The sequence below is a fragment of the Procambarus clarkii genome, chromosome 34 (genome assembly GCF_040958095.1).
Source record: "Procambarus clarkii isolate CNS0578487 chromosome 34, FALCON_Pclarkii_2.0, whole genome shotgun sequence".
Lineage (NCBI taxonomy): Eukaryota > Metazoa > Arthropoda > Malacostraca > Decapoda > Cambaridae > Procambarus > Procambarus clarkii.
In genome coordinates, this window is record NC_091183.1 from 2522851 (window position 1) to 2545254 (window position 22404).

The 22404-nt window shown below is 44.2% G+C and overlaps 1 protein-coding gene across 1 annotated transcript; it reads left to right on the forward strand.

Moving 5' to 3' along the window:
• The first annotated feature begins 98 nt into the window (after positions 1 to 98).
• LOC123762179 (mucin-6-like) lies at positions 99 to 20596 on the forward strand. Its single transcript, XM_045748557.2, has 5 exons — positions 99 to 1130; positions 2385 to 3204; positions 4645 to 4842; positions 5659 to 5889; positions 20085 to 20596. The coding sequence occupies exons 1-5, from the start codon at positions 99 to 101 to the stop codon at positions 20594 to 20596; spliced, it is 2793 nt and encodes a 930-aa protein (XP_045604513.2).
• Positions 20597 to 22404: the final 1808 nt, after the last annotated feature.

Sequence of the window (22404 nt, forward strand, 5' to 3'; positions counted from 1 at the left end):
AGGTGGCCATCCAGCTAACCATCTAGGTGGCCATCCAGGGAACCATCCAGGTGGCCATCCAGGGAACCATCCAGGTGGCCATCCAGGGAACCATCCAGATGGCCATCCAGGGAACCATCCAGGTGGCCATCCAGGGAACCTTCCAGGTGGCCATCCAGGGATTCATCCAGGTGGTCATCCAGGGAACCATTCAAGTGGCCATCCAGGGAACCTTCCAGGTGGCCATCCAGGGAACCTTCCAGGTGGCCATCCAGGGAACCTTCCAGGTGGCCATCCAGGGATCCATCCAGATGGCCATCCAGGGAACCATCCAGGTGGCCATCCAGGTGGCCATCAAAGGAACCATCCAGGTGGCCATCCAGGTAACCATCCAGGTGGCCAACCAGGAAACCATCCAGATGGCCATCCAGGGATCCATCCAGGTAACCATCCAGGTGGCCATCCAGCCATCTATCCAGGGAACCATCCAGGTGGCCATCCAGCCATCTATCCAGCGAACTATCCAGGTGGCCATCCAGGGAACCATCCAGGTGGCCATACAGCCAACTATCCAGGGAACCATCCAGTTGGCCATCCAGGGAACCATCCATGTGGCCATCCAGGGAACCATCCAGGTGGCCATACAGCCAACTATCCAGGGAACCATCCAGGTGGCCATCCAGGGAACCATCCAGGTGACTATCCAGGGAACCATCCAGGTGGCCATCCAGGGAACCATCCAGGTGGCCATCCAGGGAACCATCCAGGTGGCCATCCAGGGGACCATCCAGGTGGCCATACAGCCAACTATCCAGGGAACCATCCAGGTGGCCATCCAGACAACCATCCATTTGACTATCCAGGGAACCATCCAGCTGGCCATCCAGGGAACCATCCAGGTGGCCATCCAGGGGACCATCCAGGTGGCCATCCAGGGAACCATCCAGGTGGCCATCCAGGGAACCATCCAGGTGGCCATCCAGGGAACCATCCAGGTGGCCATCCAGGGAACCATCCAGGTGGCCATCCAGGGAACCATCCAGGTGGCCATCCAGGAAACCATCCAGGTTGCCATTCAGGGAACCATCCAGGTGACTATCCAGGGAACCATCCAGGTGGCCATCCAGGAAACCATCCAGGTGGCCATCCAGGTAAACATCTAATAGTCATCTACCTGGTGTTTCTCTACCACCATCATCTACCCAGAGTGTCTCTACCAGTAATCTACCCATTGTTTATCTACCAGACTTCTACCCAGTGTTTATATACCAGTCATCTACCCAGTGTTTCGCTCCCAGTCATCTACCCAGTGTTTATCTACTAGTCATCTACCCAGTGTTTCTCTACCAGTCATCTACCCGGTGTTTCTCTACCAGTCATCTACCGGTGTCTCTACCAGTCATCTACCTAGTGTTTCTCTATTCATCTACCCGGTGTTTCTCTACCAGTCATCTACCTAGTGTTTATCTACCAGTCATCTACCCAGTGTTTATCTACCAGTCATTTACCCAGTGTTTCACTACCAGTCATCTACCCGGTGTTTCTTTACCAGTCATCTACCCGGTGTTTATCTACTAGTCATCTACCTGATGTTTTTCTACCAGTCATCTATCCGGTGATTCTCTGCCAGTCATCTACCGGGTGTTTCTCTACCAGTCATCTACCCGGTGATTCTCTACCAGTCATCTACCCGGTGATTCCTACAAGTCATCTACCTGGTGTCTCTTTATCAGTCATCTACCTGGTGTCTCTACCAGTCATCTACCGTGTGTCTCTACCAGTCATCTACCCAGTGTTTCTCTCCCAGTCATCTAACCAGTGTTTATCTACCAGCCATCTACCCAGCGTTTCTCTACCAGTCATCTACCCGGAGTTTATCTACCAGTCATCTACCCAGTGTTTCTCTCCCAGTCATCTACTCAGTATTTATCTACCAGCCATCTACCCAGTGTTTCTCTACCAGTTATCTACCCGGAGTTTATCTACCAGTCATCTACCCAGTATTTCTCCACCAGTCATCTACCCGGTGTTTCTCTACCAGTCATCTACCTGGGATTTCTCTAACAGTCATCTACCCGGTGTTTCTATACTAGTAATCTACCCGGTGTTTATCTACCAGTCATCTACCCGGTGTTTCTCTACCAGTCATCTACCCAGTATTTCTCTACCAGTCATCTACCCGGTGTTTCTCTACCAGTCATCTACCCAGTGTTTCTCTACCAGTCATCTACCCGGTGTTTCTCTACCAGACATCTACCCAGTGTTTCTCTACCAGTCATCTACCCGGTGTTTCTCTACCAGTCATCTACCCAGTGTTTATCTACTAGTAATCTACCCAGTGTTTCTCTACCAGTCATCTACCCAGTGTTTATCTACTAGTCATCTACCCAGTGTTTCTCTACCAGTCATCTACCCAGTGTTTATCTACTAGTCATCTACTCAGTGTTTCTCTACCAGTCATCTACCCGGTGTTTCTCTACCAGTCATCTACCCGGTGTTTCTCTACCAGTCATCTACCAGGTGTCTCTACCAGTCATCTACCTAGTGTTTCTCTAGTCATCTACCCAGTGTTTTTCTACCATTCATCTACCCAGTGTTTATCTACCAGTCATCCACCCAGTGTTTCTCTACCAGTCATCTACCCAGTGTTTCTCTACCAGTCATCTACCCAGTGTTTCACTACCAGTCATCTACCCAGTGTTTCACTACCAGTCATCTACCCGGTGTCTATCAGTCATCTACCCAGTGTTTCTCTACTAGTCATCTACCCGGTGTTTCTCTACCAGTCACGTACCCTGTCTCTCTACCAGTCATCTACTTGGTATTTCTCTACCAGTCATCTACCTGGTGTCTCTCTACCAGTCATCTACCCGGTATTTCTCTACCAGTCATCTACCTGGTGTCTCTTTACTAGTCATCTACCTGGTGTTTATTTACCATTCATCTACCTGGTGTCTCTCTACCAGTCATCTACCCAGTGTTTCTCTACCATTCATCTACCTGGTGTCTCTCTACCAGTCATCTACCCTGTCTCTCTACCCGTCACCTACTTGGTGTTTCTCAGTAGTGAAGTTGAGGACTACGACCGTGCGCACCATCTGCCAGGTGGCACTCGTGGAGTGCCAGCTGGACAGGTGTCGCGCGTCGTCGTAGTCCTCAAGGGTTTTGGGGGATTTTCCCGGAAGTTTGGCGTGTGTTGGACGCGTGTGAGCGTCCGGTGTTTGGGTATGTGGTCAGGAACGAGGGGAAGTCATGTTGTTGGATGCCAGGTGGTGCGCGTCGTCGTAGTCGCAGCGCGTCGCCGTAGTCCTCAAGGGTTTTGGGGGGGAATTTCCCGGATGTTATGACGCGTGTCGGAGGAATGTGGTGCGCGCGGTTCTAGTCCTCGGGGGTTTGGGTATGTGGTCAGGAACGAGGGAGACATGTTGTTGGGTGCCAGGTGGTGCGCGTCGTCGTAGTCGCAGCGCGTCGCTCTAGTCACAAAGGGTTTGGGGGGGAATTTCCCGGATGTTATGACGCGTGTCGGAGGAATGTGGTGCGCGCGGTTCTAGTCCTCGGGGGTTTGGGTATGTGGTCAGGAAAGATGGGAGTTCATGTTGTTGGGGGTGTAGGAGAGTATGTGTGCTATGTGGTATAGTAGTAAATACAGGGAAAAGCGTTAAATATGTATGTGTGTTTGTCATAGACTTAATCCTGTGTGACGATAATAGTTTGATGATAGTAAGGTAAGTAGAGGTTGAGGGGATCCAACATAGTGGATATGTTGTTTGGGGAGGGGGAGGGGGAGGGGGGAGGGAGAGGAGAACCCCCATACCTGAGAGGAAAGCCTTTACGTCCATTAGCTTCCCCCCTACAGGATGCCGTAAGTGTTGAGGGGTAAGAGAGAGAGCAGCACCCTCCTGCGGAAGTGGGCCATTTGCCTTAAAGGGTTTTCGTTGTCTTCAGAGTCGAGATGTTCATCCCGCCACGGTTCCCCCTCTACTGCGATTCCGGTAAGGAGGGGAGCGAGGTACATACGACAGACCCACACCTGTCAGCCATCAATCACTTCTCATTTGACCCGGGGCATTTCATTCCCCTCACACACAAACGCGCTGCCAGTTCCCTGCGAGACTTCATCCGCTACACACACTCACCATACAGCTCCGCGTCATGGAAAGACGAAGCTCTACAGCCTGCATGAAATGTGGAGTGTTTTATATTCCATCACCAAATCAACTGTGTCGGCTGCAATGTGCAAGCTGTGAAAAACCGCCCCTAGGACATTACGACATCAAATGCAAGCGATGTCAGCAGATTTTCTGTGATAACCGTGAGTGTTATTCATATTTAATATTCCACAGTTCATTTTATGGCATCCACAGGTGAAATATCGCGTGTGTAAACTACTATAGTGTGAGAATATTTACTCATTCGGGCTATTACATTCCACACAGTTAAATATGTTCTTTCCAATTTCAGTTTACAAAACCGTGAAGTGTCCTTATTGCTCACCTGCCCCGCGAGGAGGTCATCGCCGGAATGAAACTTCACATAAACGTAGGTAGCATATAAAAAATATACTTCTCGTATCTGTATTTCATCCAGTTGCAAGCGAACACACATGCATAATAAACATATTTTTTCCCCATTCACCCGTGCTGAATATCGTTTATTCCATTTCAGGTATTAATCCCTACCTCAATCGATGGAGGGAACAGATCGACGTCATCGAGCCTATACCACATTCCTCCCACACGGAGCTAAGGAGAGCAGATCTCACTCGCGGGCAGATGGGGAGTTACGAGACCATATCGCGCCCAGTTAACACAATATTACGGATTCATACCCACTCACCTGCTCAGCCCCTTCACCATGACATAAGTAAGTTAATACTGTCTTATTTCAGTCTATTTCTTAAACATATTAATTCCCACTAGTCTGTTCCCTCACCTCATATATATATATATATATATATATATATATATATATATATATATATATATATATATATATATATATATATATATATATATATATATATATATATATATATATATATATATTATATATATATATAGAATGAAAGCATATATATATATATATATATATATATATATATATATATATGTCGTACCTAGTAGCCAGAACGCACTTCTCGGCCTACAATGCAAGGCCTGATTTGCCTAATAAGCCAAGTTTTCCTGAATTAATATATTTTCTATAATTTTTTTCTTGTGAAATGATAAAGCTACCCATTTCATTATGTATGAGGTCAATTTTTTGTTATTGGAGTTAAAATTAACGTAGATATATGACCGAACCTAACCAACCCTACCTAACCTAACCTAACCTATCTTTATAGGTTAGGTTAGGTTAGGTAGCCGAAAAAGTTAGGTTAGGTTAGGTTAGGTAGGTTAGGTAGTCGAAAAACAATTAATTCATGAAAACTTGGCTTATTAAGCAAATCGGGCCTTGCATAGTAGGCTGAGAAGTGTGTTCTGGCTACTAGGTACGACATATATATATATATATATATATATATATATATATATATATATATATATATATATATATATATATATATATATATATATATATGCTTTCATTCTTTCTTAAGATATATATGCGTTCATTCTTTCTAGAGATATATATGCTTTCATTCTTTCTAGAGATAATATGTTTTTCTTTTTTTTACAGACGACACACCGCTGTGCATAGATTTGGCATCCAGCAGCGCTGAGAGCAGCGGCTGTGAGAGTGACACAGCAGAGCGGGCATTACCCACATCCGGCTCTCACAGGGAGGGGAGGGCTCGTTCACGTGCTCACTCAACCCCCCGTTCCTCCCCCAGCCCCATACCCCAATCAATCAGCGACAGCAGCAGCGACAGTAGCAGCAGCAGCAGCAGCAGCAGCAGCAGCAGCAGTGGTGAGAACAGGGCCATTAACATCACAGACAGTGACTCAGCAGACTGTGACCTTGACTCGCCAGCGTCTGTCTTGTTAGCACCGTCTGCCGTAATAGCTGACCGTGCAGGGTCGTCCATTCATGTCGGAGGGGGAGGGCTATCACCACCCCCCACCCCTCCTAGCCCTCTCCCATCACCCCCACCACCTCTCTCTCCATCTCCCCCACCTGCCCTAGAAATTCAACCTCAGCTGCTGGATCGAATTGATAACTATAACGGCAGTTATGTTCGGCTTTCATTCTCCATACCAGAACATGTTAACACCTCCCCAGGACTCTATCTGAGAACATACCGTGATTTCTTCATTAATGAGGTTCGATCCCTTTTCTCTCCACAACACCCATTCCTCCTAATTTACCCAGACGTCACTCTAATTGTGCGGAATTTAAATGTACAACAAGACGGGGAGGATAATCTATTGGATCCTATAAATAACGATGGCTTTCCCATACGAGGTGAGGGGCGAAGAATTACTCTTGAGGAAGTAGAAACTCTTATTGATTTTTGGGCTGACGAATTGACCGGGAAAATATCCCAGTACCTGGAAGCGAGGGAGGGGTCCAATGTCTTGGTTGAGCGGCTCACCAGGTTTTACATTAACTGTGGTCAGATTGAACATCCGATAAGATTAGGCTCGCATGTAGACTATCCTGAAGGCTTGCGTGGAAAGCAGTTGGTTTTCAATCCAGAGGGAGAGGCGGATATTTGCCTTATGCAGTGTGTTGCTGCTTATAAATGTTTAGCTAAGGGGATGCGACTAGGTAATATTCGCGCTAGATCTGTGAATGCTAGTTGGTGTCTCAGACACATGAAATGGCCAGCAGATGTCAATTCTGCAGTAACAATCGAGGATATTCACAAGGTAGAGAAAATAAATAGTCAGTATATTCATCTATTCACTAGAAAGAGATGAAAATGCTAGACGACGACAACGACACTACATTACACTAGCTAGGAAGGGAAGAGGAGGATATACAGATGTCATACCATTGCTGATGTTGGAAGCTCAACACTTAGTATTAATTAAGGATTTTAACCAATATGTACGTAATATGCGCAGCAATCCAGATCGCATCCCAAGTCATCACAGCTTCTGTCACTGTTGTTTGATATCACTCCCAGCAGATAGCATGCAGAGTCATGAAAGTACATGCAAAGTACATCAGACTCTCAAATTCTACTCACCAGAGAGGAAGATTACTTTTCGTAACTATGGACGGGGATATGGTCCTAGTCACATGTGCTTTTATGACTTTGAGTGCATGTTAGACCGCTCGAACCCTAAGGGAATGATAGAAACACGTCACAACGCAGTGGCGTATGCGTACATCATCACTGACAGACGTATGAATATTGTTGAGAAAGATACTTATTTGGGTAAAGATGCGGTCAATCACTTTGTAACCACGCTAGAAGTATCATGGGCTAGAATCAAGAAGGGGTTAGTATCCTATGAACTTCACATGTCCCAGCAACAGCAGGCGATATTTGAGACAAAAACAGCCTGTGAACTCTGTGATGAACCTTTTAACGGAGAAGATGTAATCAAAGTCCGTCATCACGACCACACAGTAAGATTCCACAATTATCAAGCAGCTTACTGTGATAGATGTAATTTGCAGTGTGTAAATTCATACAAGTTCCTATACAGTTTTTCACACAACGCTTCCTATGATTTAGGAGTAATCCTAAACGAGATGAGAGATAGACCAGGGAGTGAAATAGATATATTAGCTAAGGATGGATTTAAATTTATGAAAGTTGATGTGAACAACTTAAGATTTTTGGATAGTTTAGCCCTTCTCAACGGCTCGCTAGGAAGAATAGCCAAGGATCACATCGATAGTGGGAAACCTACCACATTCACTTTGGCTATGTTAAAAGGGGTAAATAAAGCGGCCATCCCAAAACTGCTCACGGGTAAACAATCATTCTGCTATGATTATTTATCCTCTATGACTGTGTTAGATGAACCACAACTCCCTTCTCGTGATAAGTTTTACAATACACTAAAAGACGAAGAGTTGTCAGAAACAGATTATAAACAAGCTTTAGAAATTTTTGATTTGGCTAAATGTCGCAACATAGGGGAGTATCTGCTCCTTTACCTCAAAGTGGACACAGGATTGCTAGCTGATGTGTTCACAGTCTGGCGAGATACCATGCTTGCTCTCTACAAATTAGACATTTCACACTACATTTCTTTACCCTCATTTGCTTGGGATGCGTTCTTGCTTAAATCGAAAGTTGAACTTGATGTTGTGTCAGACCCATTGTTATATGATTTACTTCGTCGGAATCTCCGAGGTGGGTTCACCAGTGTGACGAGACAGTACACGAATGTGGAGAACAGGCACACAGGCTTAGATCTAGGGGAAGATAGCAGCTTCATCATTTACTTAGATTTTAATAGTCTTTACGGGGCGTGTATGACTGAACTGCTCCCTCGTGGCGGGATTCGGAAACTGCCACACAATGAGCGTGACGTGCTGCTGGAGCAAGGCTTGGAGAATATCCCATGTGATGGGTCCAAGGGATATTGGGTGTTGTGTGATACACTGCAGGTCCGACCTGAGGTAGCTAGGTATACAGATGAATTGCCCCTTGTTCTTTCCCATACTTGCATTACCGAGGAACACATTTCACCCTACAGTAAGAATATTCTTACAGAAGAAAATCGCGGACTGCCTAAAAACAACACTAAATTAATTGCTTCTCACCTTCCTCAGAAAGACTACCTCGTTAGTCTGGACTTGTTACAGTTGCTCATGCGCATTGGATTAGAAGTAGCTAAAGTTCACGACATCTACGAATTCGAGCAGGAGAGCTACCTTAAAGGCTTCATTGAAACCAATGTTCGTGAACGTGCCAGTACCAAATGCGCGATAAAAAAAAGGCTTTCAAACTCGTATCAAACTCTATATATGGAAAGAGTCTCACAGATGTATCTAAATATGGGAACAAACACTATTTGGTCACAGATCGTAGTCATTTTCTGAAACATGCTCGAAACCCGTTCTTCAAGCGGAGTCTTTTGTTAAGTAAGGATCGTGTGATATGTACTATCAAGCAGAAGTCTCTCCTAGGCAACACTCCTACGTATCTGGGTTATCATATACTTCAAATTGCTAATAGGCGACTCTATGAGTTCTGGTATGATGTTGTCAAACCTGCGTATGGGGATAAAGCGAGTCTGTTATATACAGACACAGACTCTTTCATCATTAAACTGGACTGTCAGGATGTGTTTGAAGAGTTGAATAAGTCTCCTGTCTTCGACTGTATGGATTTTAGTAATTTTAATGACACACATCCATCCTACTCTAAAGCGCGAGAAGGTGAACTAGGATTGCTCAAGTCTGAAATAGGCTCTAAGATTATTAACCAGTTAATTGCTCTCAGACCTAAAACATATTCGTTCACCACTCATGATGGGGAGCACACTTGTAAGTGTAAGGGCGTACCATACCATCTACAAGAGAAACTCTCACATGACTCATTTCAACACACTCTTGAAACAAACACTTCAATCAGGTATGTGTCGAGATCTATACGCAACGTGCAAGGAAAGATTTGTACATGTCGCAGTACCTGCAGAGGTTTGTCAGCATTTGACGATAAACGCTACATTTTAAGCCCCACACAGTCCCTAGCGTATGGTCATCCTGATATTCCCAATAACAATGATGATGATGAGATGGATGTAGAAGTGAGAGAGGAGGAGGAGATGGAAGAAGTGATTATGGAGGAGGAGGAAGTAGAGCAAGCACAGAGACTCTACCCAATATTCCGTCCCTGGAGCAAACGCGATGCTACAGCTCAGAAACTATTCAACCCTCGCTAGATTTTATGTTGTACAATTGTTAGGTAGTATTAAGATGGATGCCCCATATGACTAGAACTATTTATACTAAATGAATAGGATGTTTAATATTATTGTTTGTGAACTGTAAGAACTATGATTAGTTTTAAAAAAAATATGATGTTTAATATTATTGTTTGTGAACTGTAAGAACTATGTTTAGTTTAAAAAATGTTGTTGCTGTACATAAAATATGTGAATAAACACCTGTAAATGACTATGTTTGTATAAATACCACCTCAGTTCCTTAGTTTTTAGCAGTCTTAACGAAGCATTAATCATGGACAGTTCCTATGATATAATCCATGCGGAACATCTAGATATTTTCAGAGAACCATCTCGTGTTATTATTGCTGGTTATTCAAACAGCGGAAAATCCTACTTGTGCAGTAAACTTGTAAGGAAGTATCAACACAAGTTCTCAATAATCATATGCGGAGGAGGTTACTCTGAATTACGATCAGATCCACAAATTAAAGGGAAGCTGATCGAGCATTCAACCATTATTGATCCTGTGGAAGAGCGAGTAGATAATGACTCGCATATCTTAGTAATCTATGATGACCTTTTTACAGAGTCTGCGAATTCAAAAATCGTATCAGACATGTTTACTAGGGGCCGACATTTCATGGTTTCCGTCATATTGATTACTCAAAATATATTTTTTCCTGGTAAATATTCGAGGAATATTAGTTTAAATGCTTCTCATTTCATATTGGTTAAATCACGAGACCTGTCACAAATTGAAACACTCGGACGACAAATATTTGGGAAAGTGGATTCAAAGAAATTTGTAGAGTTATATAAGCAAGTTATTAGCCAACCCTATGGCTATTTGCTAGTAGATCTGGGCTCGAACACTCCATCTACGATAACATTACGCGGTAATATTGTTCACGAACCGCCCTATGAGATAGTTTACCAATGGTGAGCAAGAAAGATGTACTGGAACGAGTATATAACGACCCCTCATCTAGCGGGGGGCTTGGAGGGGTCCAGAGATTGTATAAGGCCGTCAAATTAATTAACTCTAGTATAACTCTAGCCGATGTAAAGGACTATCTGAAAAGCTCTGACTCCTATACGTTGCATTATTTACAACCACATAAATTCCCTCGGCGTCGGGTGTTAAGCGCTAAACCACGACTATTTCAAGCTATAGACTTGGCCGAGATGAGTTTATTGGACAAACATAATGACGGAGTGAAATATTTACTCGTATGTGTAGATATTTTCTCCAGGTATGCCCAAGTAGTACCCCTACGCGCCAAGGACGGGAAAAGTACCAGTAAAGCTCTGGCTTTAATTCTAGATTCACCTCATTCTCAAGGAGTGCGCAAAATTAATTCTGATCGAGGTGGAGAATTTTATAACGCCACTATGAAAAAAATGCTGGCAGCAAGGAAAGTACAGTTATATAGTGTATTTTCTCAGGAGACTAAAGCTTCAATCGCTGAGCGGTTCATACGTACTTTAAAAGGTAAACTTTACAAGTTTATGACGGCGCACAACACTTTAAAATACACGCAAGCTCTACCAGATATTGTGAAAACATATAATTTAACCCCACACAGAGGATTGAAGGGGAAGACACCCACGGAGGTGCACGCTCTATCCTCGCCCAGCGAACACGCCAAACAATTTGATTTAATGTATAAAAGCCCGAACAAATCAAAGAGAGCTGTCATTCCACGATTGAGTGTTGGTGATACAGTACGCATCACTCTATCTGATCGCATTTCCAAGTTTAAGAAAGGGTTTAAGCAGCAGAACACCCGCGAGATCTTTACAGTTACACGTATTGATCGGAGACAACACATCCTTTATACTTTCTAAAAGATCTGAATGGGGAAGAAATTGATGGTGGCTTCTATAAACAAGAATTAACACCAACACATTTGCCTCAAACCTTTAATATTGAGAAGGTATTGGGACAACGCAGAGTCTCTGGCAAACTCCAGTATAAAGTTCGGTACGCAGGTTATGATCGATCATTCGATCAATGGATTGATGCTGCTGAGATATTACATTTATAATGAAGAAGCCCTTAGTTTATAAATACAAGGAATTGATCCAACTATTATCAAAACTTCAGTATTCCTCGAGAAAGCAGTTGATTGAAAAATTGAAGAAACCACATATAAATTGTTTATCAGAAATTTTTAATAACTTTTTAAAAAAAAAATTGCCCGTGCCTGACAAGGTCGTTAAAAAGTTGAAAAAATAAAAATTGCTTATTCGGTCACTAGCCTGTAAGAAACCTTCTGTGACAACTAAGAAACGGATATTAACCAGCAAACGAGGAGGCAGTATTTTATCCATTATTTTACCAATTGCGGCTAGTTTAATTACACGGTTGTTCAGTAAGTAAGTAAAATGAAAGCCTTTTATCTCGTACCGCGTAAAATAGTGGACAACCGGAAAGCTGCACACAGCCCTGCCTACCCCACTGTGAAAGCTGTTGCTCGTCATCTTACTGTCAAACCACCACCTCCTCCTCCTCCTCAGCTGCATACCAACCCTTCCATAAAACATTTAATAGATTTGAAGTTGAAAGTGCGAGATCATGAATATGCAAGATCCTTGCTAAACCATTATGATGCTACTGGTATCGTTCGTTGGGATCTGAATGGAAATGTATTGGCTCCAGTATCTGGCATACAATTAATTAAAGACATTATACATAAAATGACTGTGCTTAAATCTGTTTTTTTTACCGGATAAACTCCCCATTGCTCAACTGTTTTTCACACTAACATCTACATCACGAGATTTATTCCGTAATACTACGGCAAGCAGTCAAGTGTATGAGCCTCCATCTGTTAAGAGAAAGGCGACTGTCAAGATTGATCCTCACAGTAAAAGGAAAGCTTCCTGGATCGTATATTAACAGGTGAGTGTATATAAATGAGCGTGTAATGTGTAGATGGCTTTACTAGGCAAAAAGCAGTCTAAGGAGATAGAGCGATGGACACTCACGTGATATACGCCACCAGCGTATCAGATACGCATTTATTCCCCAATAACATCCCCGCATCTTTCCAAAATCGATTGTTTAACCAGCTAGAATTAGATCCCCGGAGGAGTTATGAAATGTGTCTACAAAAATTACTCCTCCCCACTTCACATTACGTTATTAAGCGTGATAATCCTGAGGCATATATACGTGTAGGCGTTACGTATGAGAAAGTGAGCGAGGGGAAATACATGCATTCAAAGCATTTATTATCATCTGATGTTTTAGCCGGAACTATAAAAGAAATAAATACCACGATTAATACAGAAATAGAGGCCATATTTTCAAGTAATGCTAAACTGAGTTTTTTAGGAAAGTCATTAAAACAATTTTCAGCTAAATATGGAACGCATTTTATTAAATATGATTCTTCCTCAAATCGAAACAAGTTCACTACTGTGATTAGTGATGAGAATATTAGCTCTGCAACGGGGCATAAAAACATCAGTAGAGTTACATTATCATTTGGAACCGCTTTTGGGAAAGTGTTGGGCGTAGTTCCAGAAATAGAATATGACATTCGCAAAACGTCAGTACGCCTCGAGTGTAGTTAACACATGTCTATTCCCGCCAATGCCTAGAGGAGGAGTTGATATTCTGTGTGTTTATTGCGATAGAATCTCTTCTACTAGATATGGAAACCAGTCTGTAAATATTTTGGATGTAATCTCCCTAAATGGAAGTGATAACAGCAACAATAAAAAACTCTATGTGCGTCTTAACACTAACATGATAGATAGCGTCAGCATCACTATTAGGGATCAAGATGGTAACCCAATACATTTTGATGAACGTGGGTGCACCATAGCAGTCTTGCATGTACGCCCCGTTGCAGGAGGTATATAACACCAACGCTTTCCCGCCACTCCTCATTCGTCTCAAACAAGCGGAGAAATGCGTGTCCACTTTATTCCCCCCTCTGTTGAGGAATTATACATTCTGTTAACCCCTCCTAGAGGTGGGGGAACTGATGATATACGGATTTTCAACAGCAGTAGGCGTTATACGCGAGGAGGAGGAGGAATATTTTCCTTTTTAAGCGGGATAGCGTGTCGAGCAGCGCCCTTTATCATGAGGACTCTGGTCCCGGCTGCGCTTAGCTTGGGGCAGAACGTACTAGACGACATTAATAATGACAAACAAACTTTCAAACATTCTCTTAAGAAACGCGGAATTGAAACATTGAAAGGAGTGGGGAAGCAAATGATTGGCGGAAGAGTGCAGAAAAAGATTAAACAAACAAAAAAATTAGTAAACATCAAACGTTTTACTAAAGGGAAATATAATTATGTGTTGTCATAACTTCTTCTCACTCGGTTGGTGTTGCCTAAAGCGTGAACATGGCCGGATATAACGCTCTGGGCCTCCAGGTGCCATTAGAACACTATACAGCTGCTGTTAGTGAAGCCTTTCCTAAAGTATTTTCCCCTCGATTGGTAGAATCAACAATTGCCAGCAGACAAACGGTGGATGTATTACCTGTGAATTCTGGGGTCAATAATAAGTTTACAGACACCTATCTGGAATTCATCATCAAGGGAGTGAATGGGCAACTGGTGGATTTATCATCTATAGCTTTGGAGTTGTCTATTGATCTAACCGAAGAAGATGGAATAGCACCTTTAGGAGACGCTAAAAACGTTTCGTTGGTGAATGGATTATCGCAAACTCTATTCAAATCCGCTATTGTGTATTTAAACGAAACAGTAATTGAAACCAGCTCATTATTCTCATTTTGGTCATACGTAAAGTTATTATCTACGATTTCTGGGTGTAAGGCTAACCGCTATGATAAACTGTCACAGTTTTTTAACCGCGTCGATCCTGGTAAAATTGAAGCTGGTTATTTCACTAACGCCTCGGTTGGTGAGAAGCAGCGGATGACTGATATGAAAACGAGTGGCGTGAATACTTGTTTTAAACTAATGCTGGATGTCACATCAGTTAGTGAATACGTTTTGGATAATGTGGACATCAGGGTGCGGCTCGAACTTCAACCTGATAAGTGGCTTATACTCAGCGATAATGAACACACCAATTTTAAATACAATATCAAGTCTACACGTCTATGGGTGGATCGGGTATTGCCATACCCTGAAGGATTAGTAGCCGTTAATAAAGCCATGGTGCAGAACAACTCTCCTATTACGTATACTTTTAATAAAACTTTATACAAAACGTATATATTGGGCACTGGTCAGCGCTCGATAACAATGGACCAGCCGTGGGGGACTGTTATACCAGAACATTTATATATGATCATCCTTGATATGGAGGCGGTGTCTGGTGCATATAATCGCAACCCGCTTTATTTGGAAAACTGCGAGCTTAGTAAAGTATTAATATCGCAGAATAGCACTAATATTGTCAATATTGGGTGCGACTTCCCTCATAACTGTGCCAAGTTGTATTACACCGCATTACAAGCCTTAGGCTTCGATAAAGACAATATATTATCTTATGACACATATGTGAATGGTGGAACCATACTGGCCTTTAATTTACAACCTGAGGATATCGATGACACCATCCCGATTGAAAAAAGTGGTAATCTGCGGATCGCTTTGGAATTTAAACGCGGAGTGGCTAGAAATAAAGTCATTCTAGTTTACGGGTCTACAACAGGTGTGATCAGCATTAACGCGGATCGTCGCGTTATTTGCGATACGCACGGATAAAATACTAATATGACTTGTTTGGAAATAAATGAGGCTATCAGAAGTAATTTAGGTGATAAGGTAGACTATCTAGGATGTTTCCTAGCCGATGACGTACGGAAAATACGGACAAAAATACATAAAAAAAGACCTGTGGTGTTCATAATGAACACTCTGGACTCGGGTTCTCGTAATAAAATGGGGCATTGGATAACATTCTATGTAAATAAGGATGAAGGTAGAAGTGAGATTGTTATACTAGACAGCTATGCCAATCCTGCAATAGGATCTTATTCAAGATATTTCGAAGAGTTTATGTCTTACTTCCAAGACTATACCCTATATATTATGAAGAAAAGGATTCAATCCTTGAATAGTTACTTCTGTGGGAATTACGCCGTTTATTTTGCATATCATTTTTGCAGACTAGGCTTAGAGGCCGCCCTGCTTCACTTTGATGAAGCATTTAAATATGGTCAATTTCGCAAGAATGATGAAAAAGTGTTGAAATTCAATTATGCTCAGATGAAAATGCCTGTGTGTAAGCAAACATTCTGCTTAAACGGTAGTGATGCTGAGTGTGAAACGCTGTGTGCCGAAGTTGGCTAGGATGATAGTGCGGTGAGTAATACTTTATGTTAGGATTGAATGATGAACATAATAATGTCTGTATTTATGTTTACAACATTGGCAACAACAACAAAACTTATAACCTTTTCCCCTTTCTACAGATTGACTGATTGACTAGCATGTCGGGAAGGTTTGTTGGAGTGGATGAATGACTCCCAATCAGTCTGTCTACTACCTAAACCCTTTCTACAGATTGACTGATTGACTAGCGTGGTGGGAAGGTTCGATGGACTGAATGAAAGCTTTCCCCATCTGTCTGCTAGCTAAACCACCAAGAAGAAGTCTTATTATTATTATTATTATTATTATCGTTGTAAATCTCTTAAGTGTTTAATAAAAGAAATAAATTTATGTATAATGTGTTTACTTTTCCCTCGTTTATTGCTGTCGCCATGTTGGTCACGTTACGATATAGCTTACACATATTAACAGAAATAATAATACTAAAAGGGTTTGCACAGAACAATGGTTGATGGTATGGGGAGTGGGGGGATGAGGGGTGGGAGTGATTGATGGTTGGCAGGTGATGGTCTGCCGGTGAGGGCCCCTGCCGACGAGAGTATGATCCTCGCTCCTCCTTAACGAATCCGCAGTAGAGGGGGAACCGTGGCGGGATGAACATCTCCACTCTGAAGACAACGAAAACCCTTTAAGGCAAATGGCCCACTTCCGCAGGAGGGTGCTGCTCTCTCTCTTACCCCTCAACACTTACGGCTTCCTGTAGGGGGGAAGCTAATGGACGTAAAGGCTTTCCTCTCAGGTATGGGGGTTCTCCTCTCCCTCCCCCCTCCCCCTCCCCAAACAACGTATCCACTATGTTGGATCCCCTCAACCTCTACTTACCTTACTATCATCAAACTATTATCGTCACACAGGATTAAGTCTATGACAAACACACATACATATTTAACGCTTTTCCCTGTATTTCCTACTATACCACATAGCACACATACTCTCCTACACCCCCAACAACATGAACTCCCATCTTTCCTGACCACATACCCAAACCCCCGAGGACTAGAACCGCGCGCACCACATTCCTCCGACACGCGTCATAACATCCGGGAAATTCCCCCCCAAACCCTTTGTGACTAGAGCGACGCGCTGCGACTACGACGACGCGCACCACCTGGCACCCAACAACATGTCTCCCTCGTTCCTGACCACATACCCAAACCCCCGAGGACTAGAACCGCGCGCACCACATTCCTCCGACACGCGTCATAACATCCGGGAAATTCCCCCCCAAAACCCTTGAGGACTACGGCGACGCGCTGCGACTACGACGACGCGCACCACCTGGCATCCAACAACATGACTTCCCCTCGTTCCTGACCACATACCCAAACACCGGACGCTCACACGCGTCCGACACAGGCCAAACTTCCGGGAAAATCCCCCAAAACCCTTGAGGACTACGACGACGCGCGACACCTGTCCAGCTGGCACTCCACGAGTGCCACCTGGCAGATGGTGCGAACGGTCGTAGTCCTCAACTTCACTACTTTTCTCTACCAGTCATCTACCTGGAGTCTCTCTCTACCAGTCATCTAACTGGAGTTTCTCTACCAGGTTTCTGTCTACCAGTCATCTACCTGGTGTCTCTCTACCAGGTGGCTCTCTACCAGTCATCTACCTGGTGTCTCTCTACCAGTCATCTACCCAGTGTTTCTCTACCAGTCATCTACCCGGTATTTATCTACCAGTAATCTAACCGGTGTTTCTCAACTAGTCATCTACCCGGTGAGTCTCTACGAGTCATCTACCTGGTGATTCTTTACCAGTCATCTACCCCGTGTTTCTCTACCAGTCATCTACCCAGTGATTCTCTACCAGTCATCTACCTGGTGTCTCTCTACCAGTCATCTACCCTGTGTCTCTACCAGCCATCTACCTGGTGTCTCTACCAGCCATCTACCTGGTGTCTCTCTACCAGTCATCTACCTGGTGTCTCTCTACCAGTCACCTACCCGGTGTTTCTCTACCAGTCATCTACCTGGTGTCTCTCTACCAGTCATCTACCCTGTGTCTCTCTGTCAGTCATCTACTTGGTGTCTCTCTATCAGTCATTTACCCTGTGTTTCTCTACCAGTCATCTAACTGGTGTCTCTCTACCAGTCATCTACCCGGTGTTTCTCTACCTGTCATCTACCTGGTGTCTCTACCAGTCATCTACCTGGTGTTTGTCTACCAGTCATCTACCCGGTGACTCTACCATTCATCCACCTTGTGTCTCTCTACCAGTTATCTACTGCGTTTTTATCTACGAGTCATCTACCCGGTGTCTCTCTACCAGTCATCTACCCGTTGATTCTCTACCAGTCGTCTACCCGGTGTCTCTCTACCAGTCATCTAACCGGTGTCTCTCTACCAGTCATCTACCCGGTGATTCTCTACCAGTCATCTACCTGGTGTCTCTCTACCAGTCATCTACCTGGTGTCTTTCTACCAGTCATCTACCCAGTGTCTCTCTACCAGTCATCTACCCGGTGTCTCTCTACCAGTCATCTAACCGATGTTTATCTACCAGTCATCTACCCGATATTTCTCTACCAGTCATCTACCCGCTGTTTCTCTACCAGTCATCTACCCGATGTTTCTCTACCAGTCATCTACCCGGTGTGTCTCTACCAGTCATCTACCCAGTGTTTCTACCAGTCATCTACCCTGTGTCTCTACCAGTCATCTACCCGGTGTCTCTCTACCAGTCATCTACCCGGTGTTTCTCTACCATTCATCTACCTGGTGTCTCTCTACCAGTCATCTACCCGGTGTCTCTACCAGTCATCTACCCGATGTCTCTCTACCAGTCATCTACCCGATGTCTCTACCAGTCATCTACCCGGGGTCTCTCTACCAGTCATCTACCCGGTGTCTCTACCAGTAATCTACCCGGTGTCTCTACCAGTCATCTACCCGGTGTCTCTCTACCACTCATCTACCCGGTGTTTATCTACTAGTCATCTACCCTGTGTTTCTCTACCAGTCATCTACTCGGTCTTTGTCTACCAGTCATCTACCCGGTGTGTCTCTACCACTCATCTACCCGGTGTTTATCTACTAGTCATCTACCCGGTGTTTCTCTACCAGTCATCTACCCGGTGTTTATCTACTAGTCATCTACCTGATGTTTTTCTACTAGTCATCTATCCAGTGATTCTCTGCCAGTCATCTACCGGGTGTTTCTCTACCAGTCATCTACCCGGTGATTCTCTACCAGTCATCTACCCGGTGATTCCTACAAGTCATCTACCTGGTGTATCTTTATCAGTCATCTACCTGGTGTCTCTACCAGTCATCTACCGTGTGTCTCTACCAGTCATCTACCCAGTGTTTCTCTCCCAGTCATCTAACCAGTGTTTATCTACCAGCCATCTACCCAGCGTTTCTCTACCAGTCATCTACCCGGAGTTTATCTACCAGTCATCTACCCAGTGTTTCTCTCCCAGTCATCTACCCAGTATTTATCTACCAGCCATCTACCCACTGTTTCTCTACCAGTTATCTACCCGATGTTTCTCTACCAGTCATCTACCCAGTGTTTCTCCACCAGTCATCTACCCGGTGTTTCTCTACCAGTCATCTACCTGGGGTTTCTCTAACAGTCATCTACCCGGTGTTTCTATACCAGTCATCTACCCGGTGTTTATCTACTAGTCATCTACCCGGTGTTTCTCTACCAGTCATCTACTTGGTGTCTCTCTACCAGTCATCTACCCTGTGTTTCTCTACCAGTCATCTAACTGGTGTCTCTCTACCAGTCATCTACCCGGTGTTTCTCTACCTGTCATCTACCTGGTGTCTCTACCAGTCATCTACCTGGTGTTTATCTACCAGTCATCTACCCGGTGACTCTACCATTCATCCACCTCGTGTCTCTCTACCAGTTATCTACTTCGTTTTTATCTACTTTTTATTTTATCGTGTCTCTCAACCAGTCATCTACCCGGTGATTCTCTACCAGTCATCTAACCGATGTCTCTCTACCAGTCATCTACCCGGTGATTCTCTACCAGTCATCTACCTGGTGTCTCTCTACCAGTCATCTACCTGATGTCTTTCTACCAGTCATCTACCCAGTGTCTCTCTACCAGTCATCTACCCGGTGTCTCTCTACCAGTCATCTAACCGATGTTTATCTACCAGTCATCTACCCGATATTTCTCTACCAGTCATCTACCCGATGTTTCTCTACCAGTCATCTACCCGATGTTTCTCTACCAGTCATCAACCCGGTGTCTCTCTACCAGTCATCTACCCAGTGTTTCTACCAGTCATCTACCCTGTGTCTCTACCAGTCATCTACCCGGTGTCTCTCTACCAGTCATCTACCCGGTGTTTCTCTACCATTCATCTACCTGGTGTCTCTCTACCAGTCATCTACCCGGTGTCTCTACCAGTCATCTACCCGAGTCTCTCTGCCAGTCATCTACCCGATGTCTCTACCAGTCATCTACCCGGGATCTCTCTACCAGTCATCTACCCGGTGTCTCTACCAGTAATCTACCCGGTGTCTCTACCAGTCATCTACCCGGTGTCTCTCTACCACTCATCTACCCGGTGTTTATCTACTAGTCATCTACCCGGTGTTTCTCTACCAGTCATCTACTCAGTCTTTGTCTACCAGTCATCTACCCGGTGTGTCTCTACCACTCATCTACCCGGTGTTTATCTACTAGTCATCTACCCGGTGTTTCTCTACCAGTCATCTACCCGGTGTTTATCTACTAGTCATCTACCTGTTGTTTTTCTACCAGTCATCTATCCGGTGATTCTCTGCCAGTCATCTACCGGGTGTTTCTCTACCAGTCATCTACCCGGTGATTCCTACCAGTCATCTACCTGGTGTCTTTATCAGTCATCTACCTGGTGTCTCTACCAGTCATCTACCGTGTGTCTCTACCAGTCATCTACCCAGTGTTTCTCTCCCAGTCATCTAACCACTGTTTATCTACCAGCCATCTACCCAGCGTTTCTCTACCAGTCATCTACCCAGAGTTTATCTACCAGTCATCTACCCAGTGTTTCTCTCCCAGTCATCTACCCAGTATTTATCTACCAGCCATCTACCCAGTGTTTCTCTACCAGTTATCTACCCGGAGTTTATCTACCAGTCATCTACCCAGTATTTATCTACCAGTCATCTACCCGGTGTTTCTCTACCAGACATCTACCCAGTGTTTCTCTACCAGTCATCTACCCGGTGTTTCTCTACCAGTCATCTACCCAGTGTTTATCTACTAGTCATCTACCCAGTTTTTCTCTACCAGTCATCTACCCAGTGTTTATCTACTATTCATCTACCCAGTGTTTCTCTACCAGTCATCTACCCGGTGTTTATCTACTAGTCATCTACTCAGTGTTTCTCTACCAGTCATCTACCCGGTGTCTCTACCAGTCATCTACCTAGTGTTTCTCTAGTCATCTACCCGGTGTTTTTCTATCATTCATCTACCCAGTGTTTATCTACCAGTCATCCACCCAGTGTTTCTCTACCAGTCATCTACCCAGTGTTTCTCTACCAGTCATCTACCCAGTGTTTCACTACCAGTCATCCACCCAGTGTTTATCTACTAGTCATCTACCCGGTGTTTCTCTACCAGTCACGTACCCTGTCTCTCTACCAGTCATCTACTTGGTGTTTCTCTACCAGTCATCTACCCGGTGTCTCTACCAGTCATCTACCCGGTGTTTCTCTACCAGTCATCTACCTGGTGTCTCTTTACTAGTCATCTACCTGGTGTTTATTTACCATTCATCTACCTGGTGTCTCTCTACCAGTCATCTACCCGGTGTTTCTCTACCATTCATCTACCTGGTGTCTCTCTACCAGTAATCTACCCGGTGTCTCTCTACCAGTCATCTACCCGGTGTCTCTCTACCACTCACCTACCCTGTCTCTCTACCCGTCACCTACTTGGTGTTTCTCTACCAGTCATCTACCTGGAGTCTCTCTACCAGTCATCTACCCAGTGTTTCTCTACCAGTCATCTAACTGGAGTTTCTCTACCAGTCATCTACCAGGTTTCTGTCTACCAGTCATCTACCTGGTGTCTCTCTACCAGTCATCTACCCAGTGTTTCTCTACCAGTCATCTACCCGGTGTTTATCTACCAGTAATCTAACCGGTGTTTCTCAACTAGTCATCTACCCGGTGAGTCTCTACGAGTCATCTACCCGGTGATTCTTTACCAGTCATCTACCCCGTGTTTCTCTACCAGTCATCTACCCAGTGATTCTCTACCAGTTATCTACCTGGTGTCTCTCTACCAGTCATCTACCCTGTGTCTCTACCAGCCATCTACCTGGT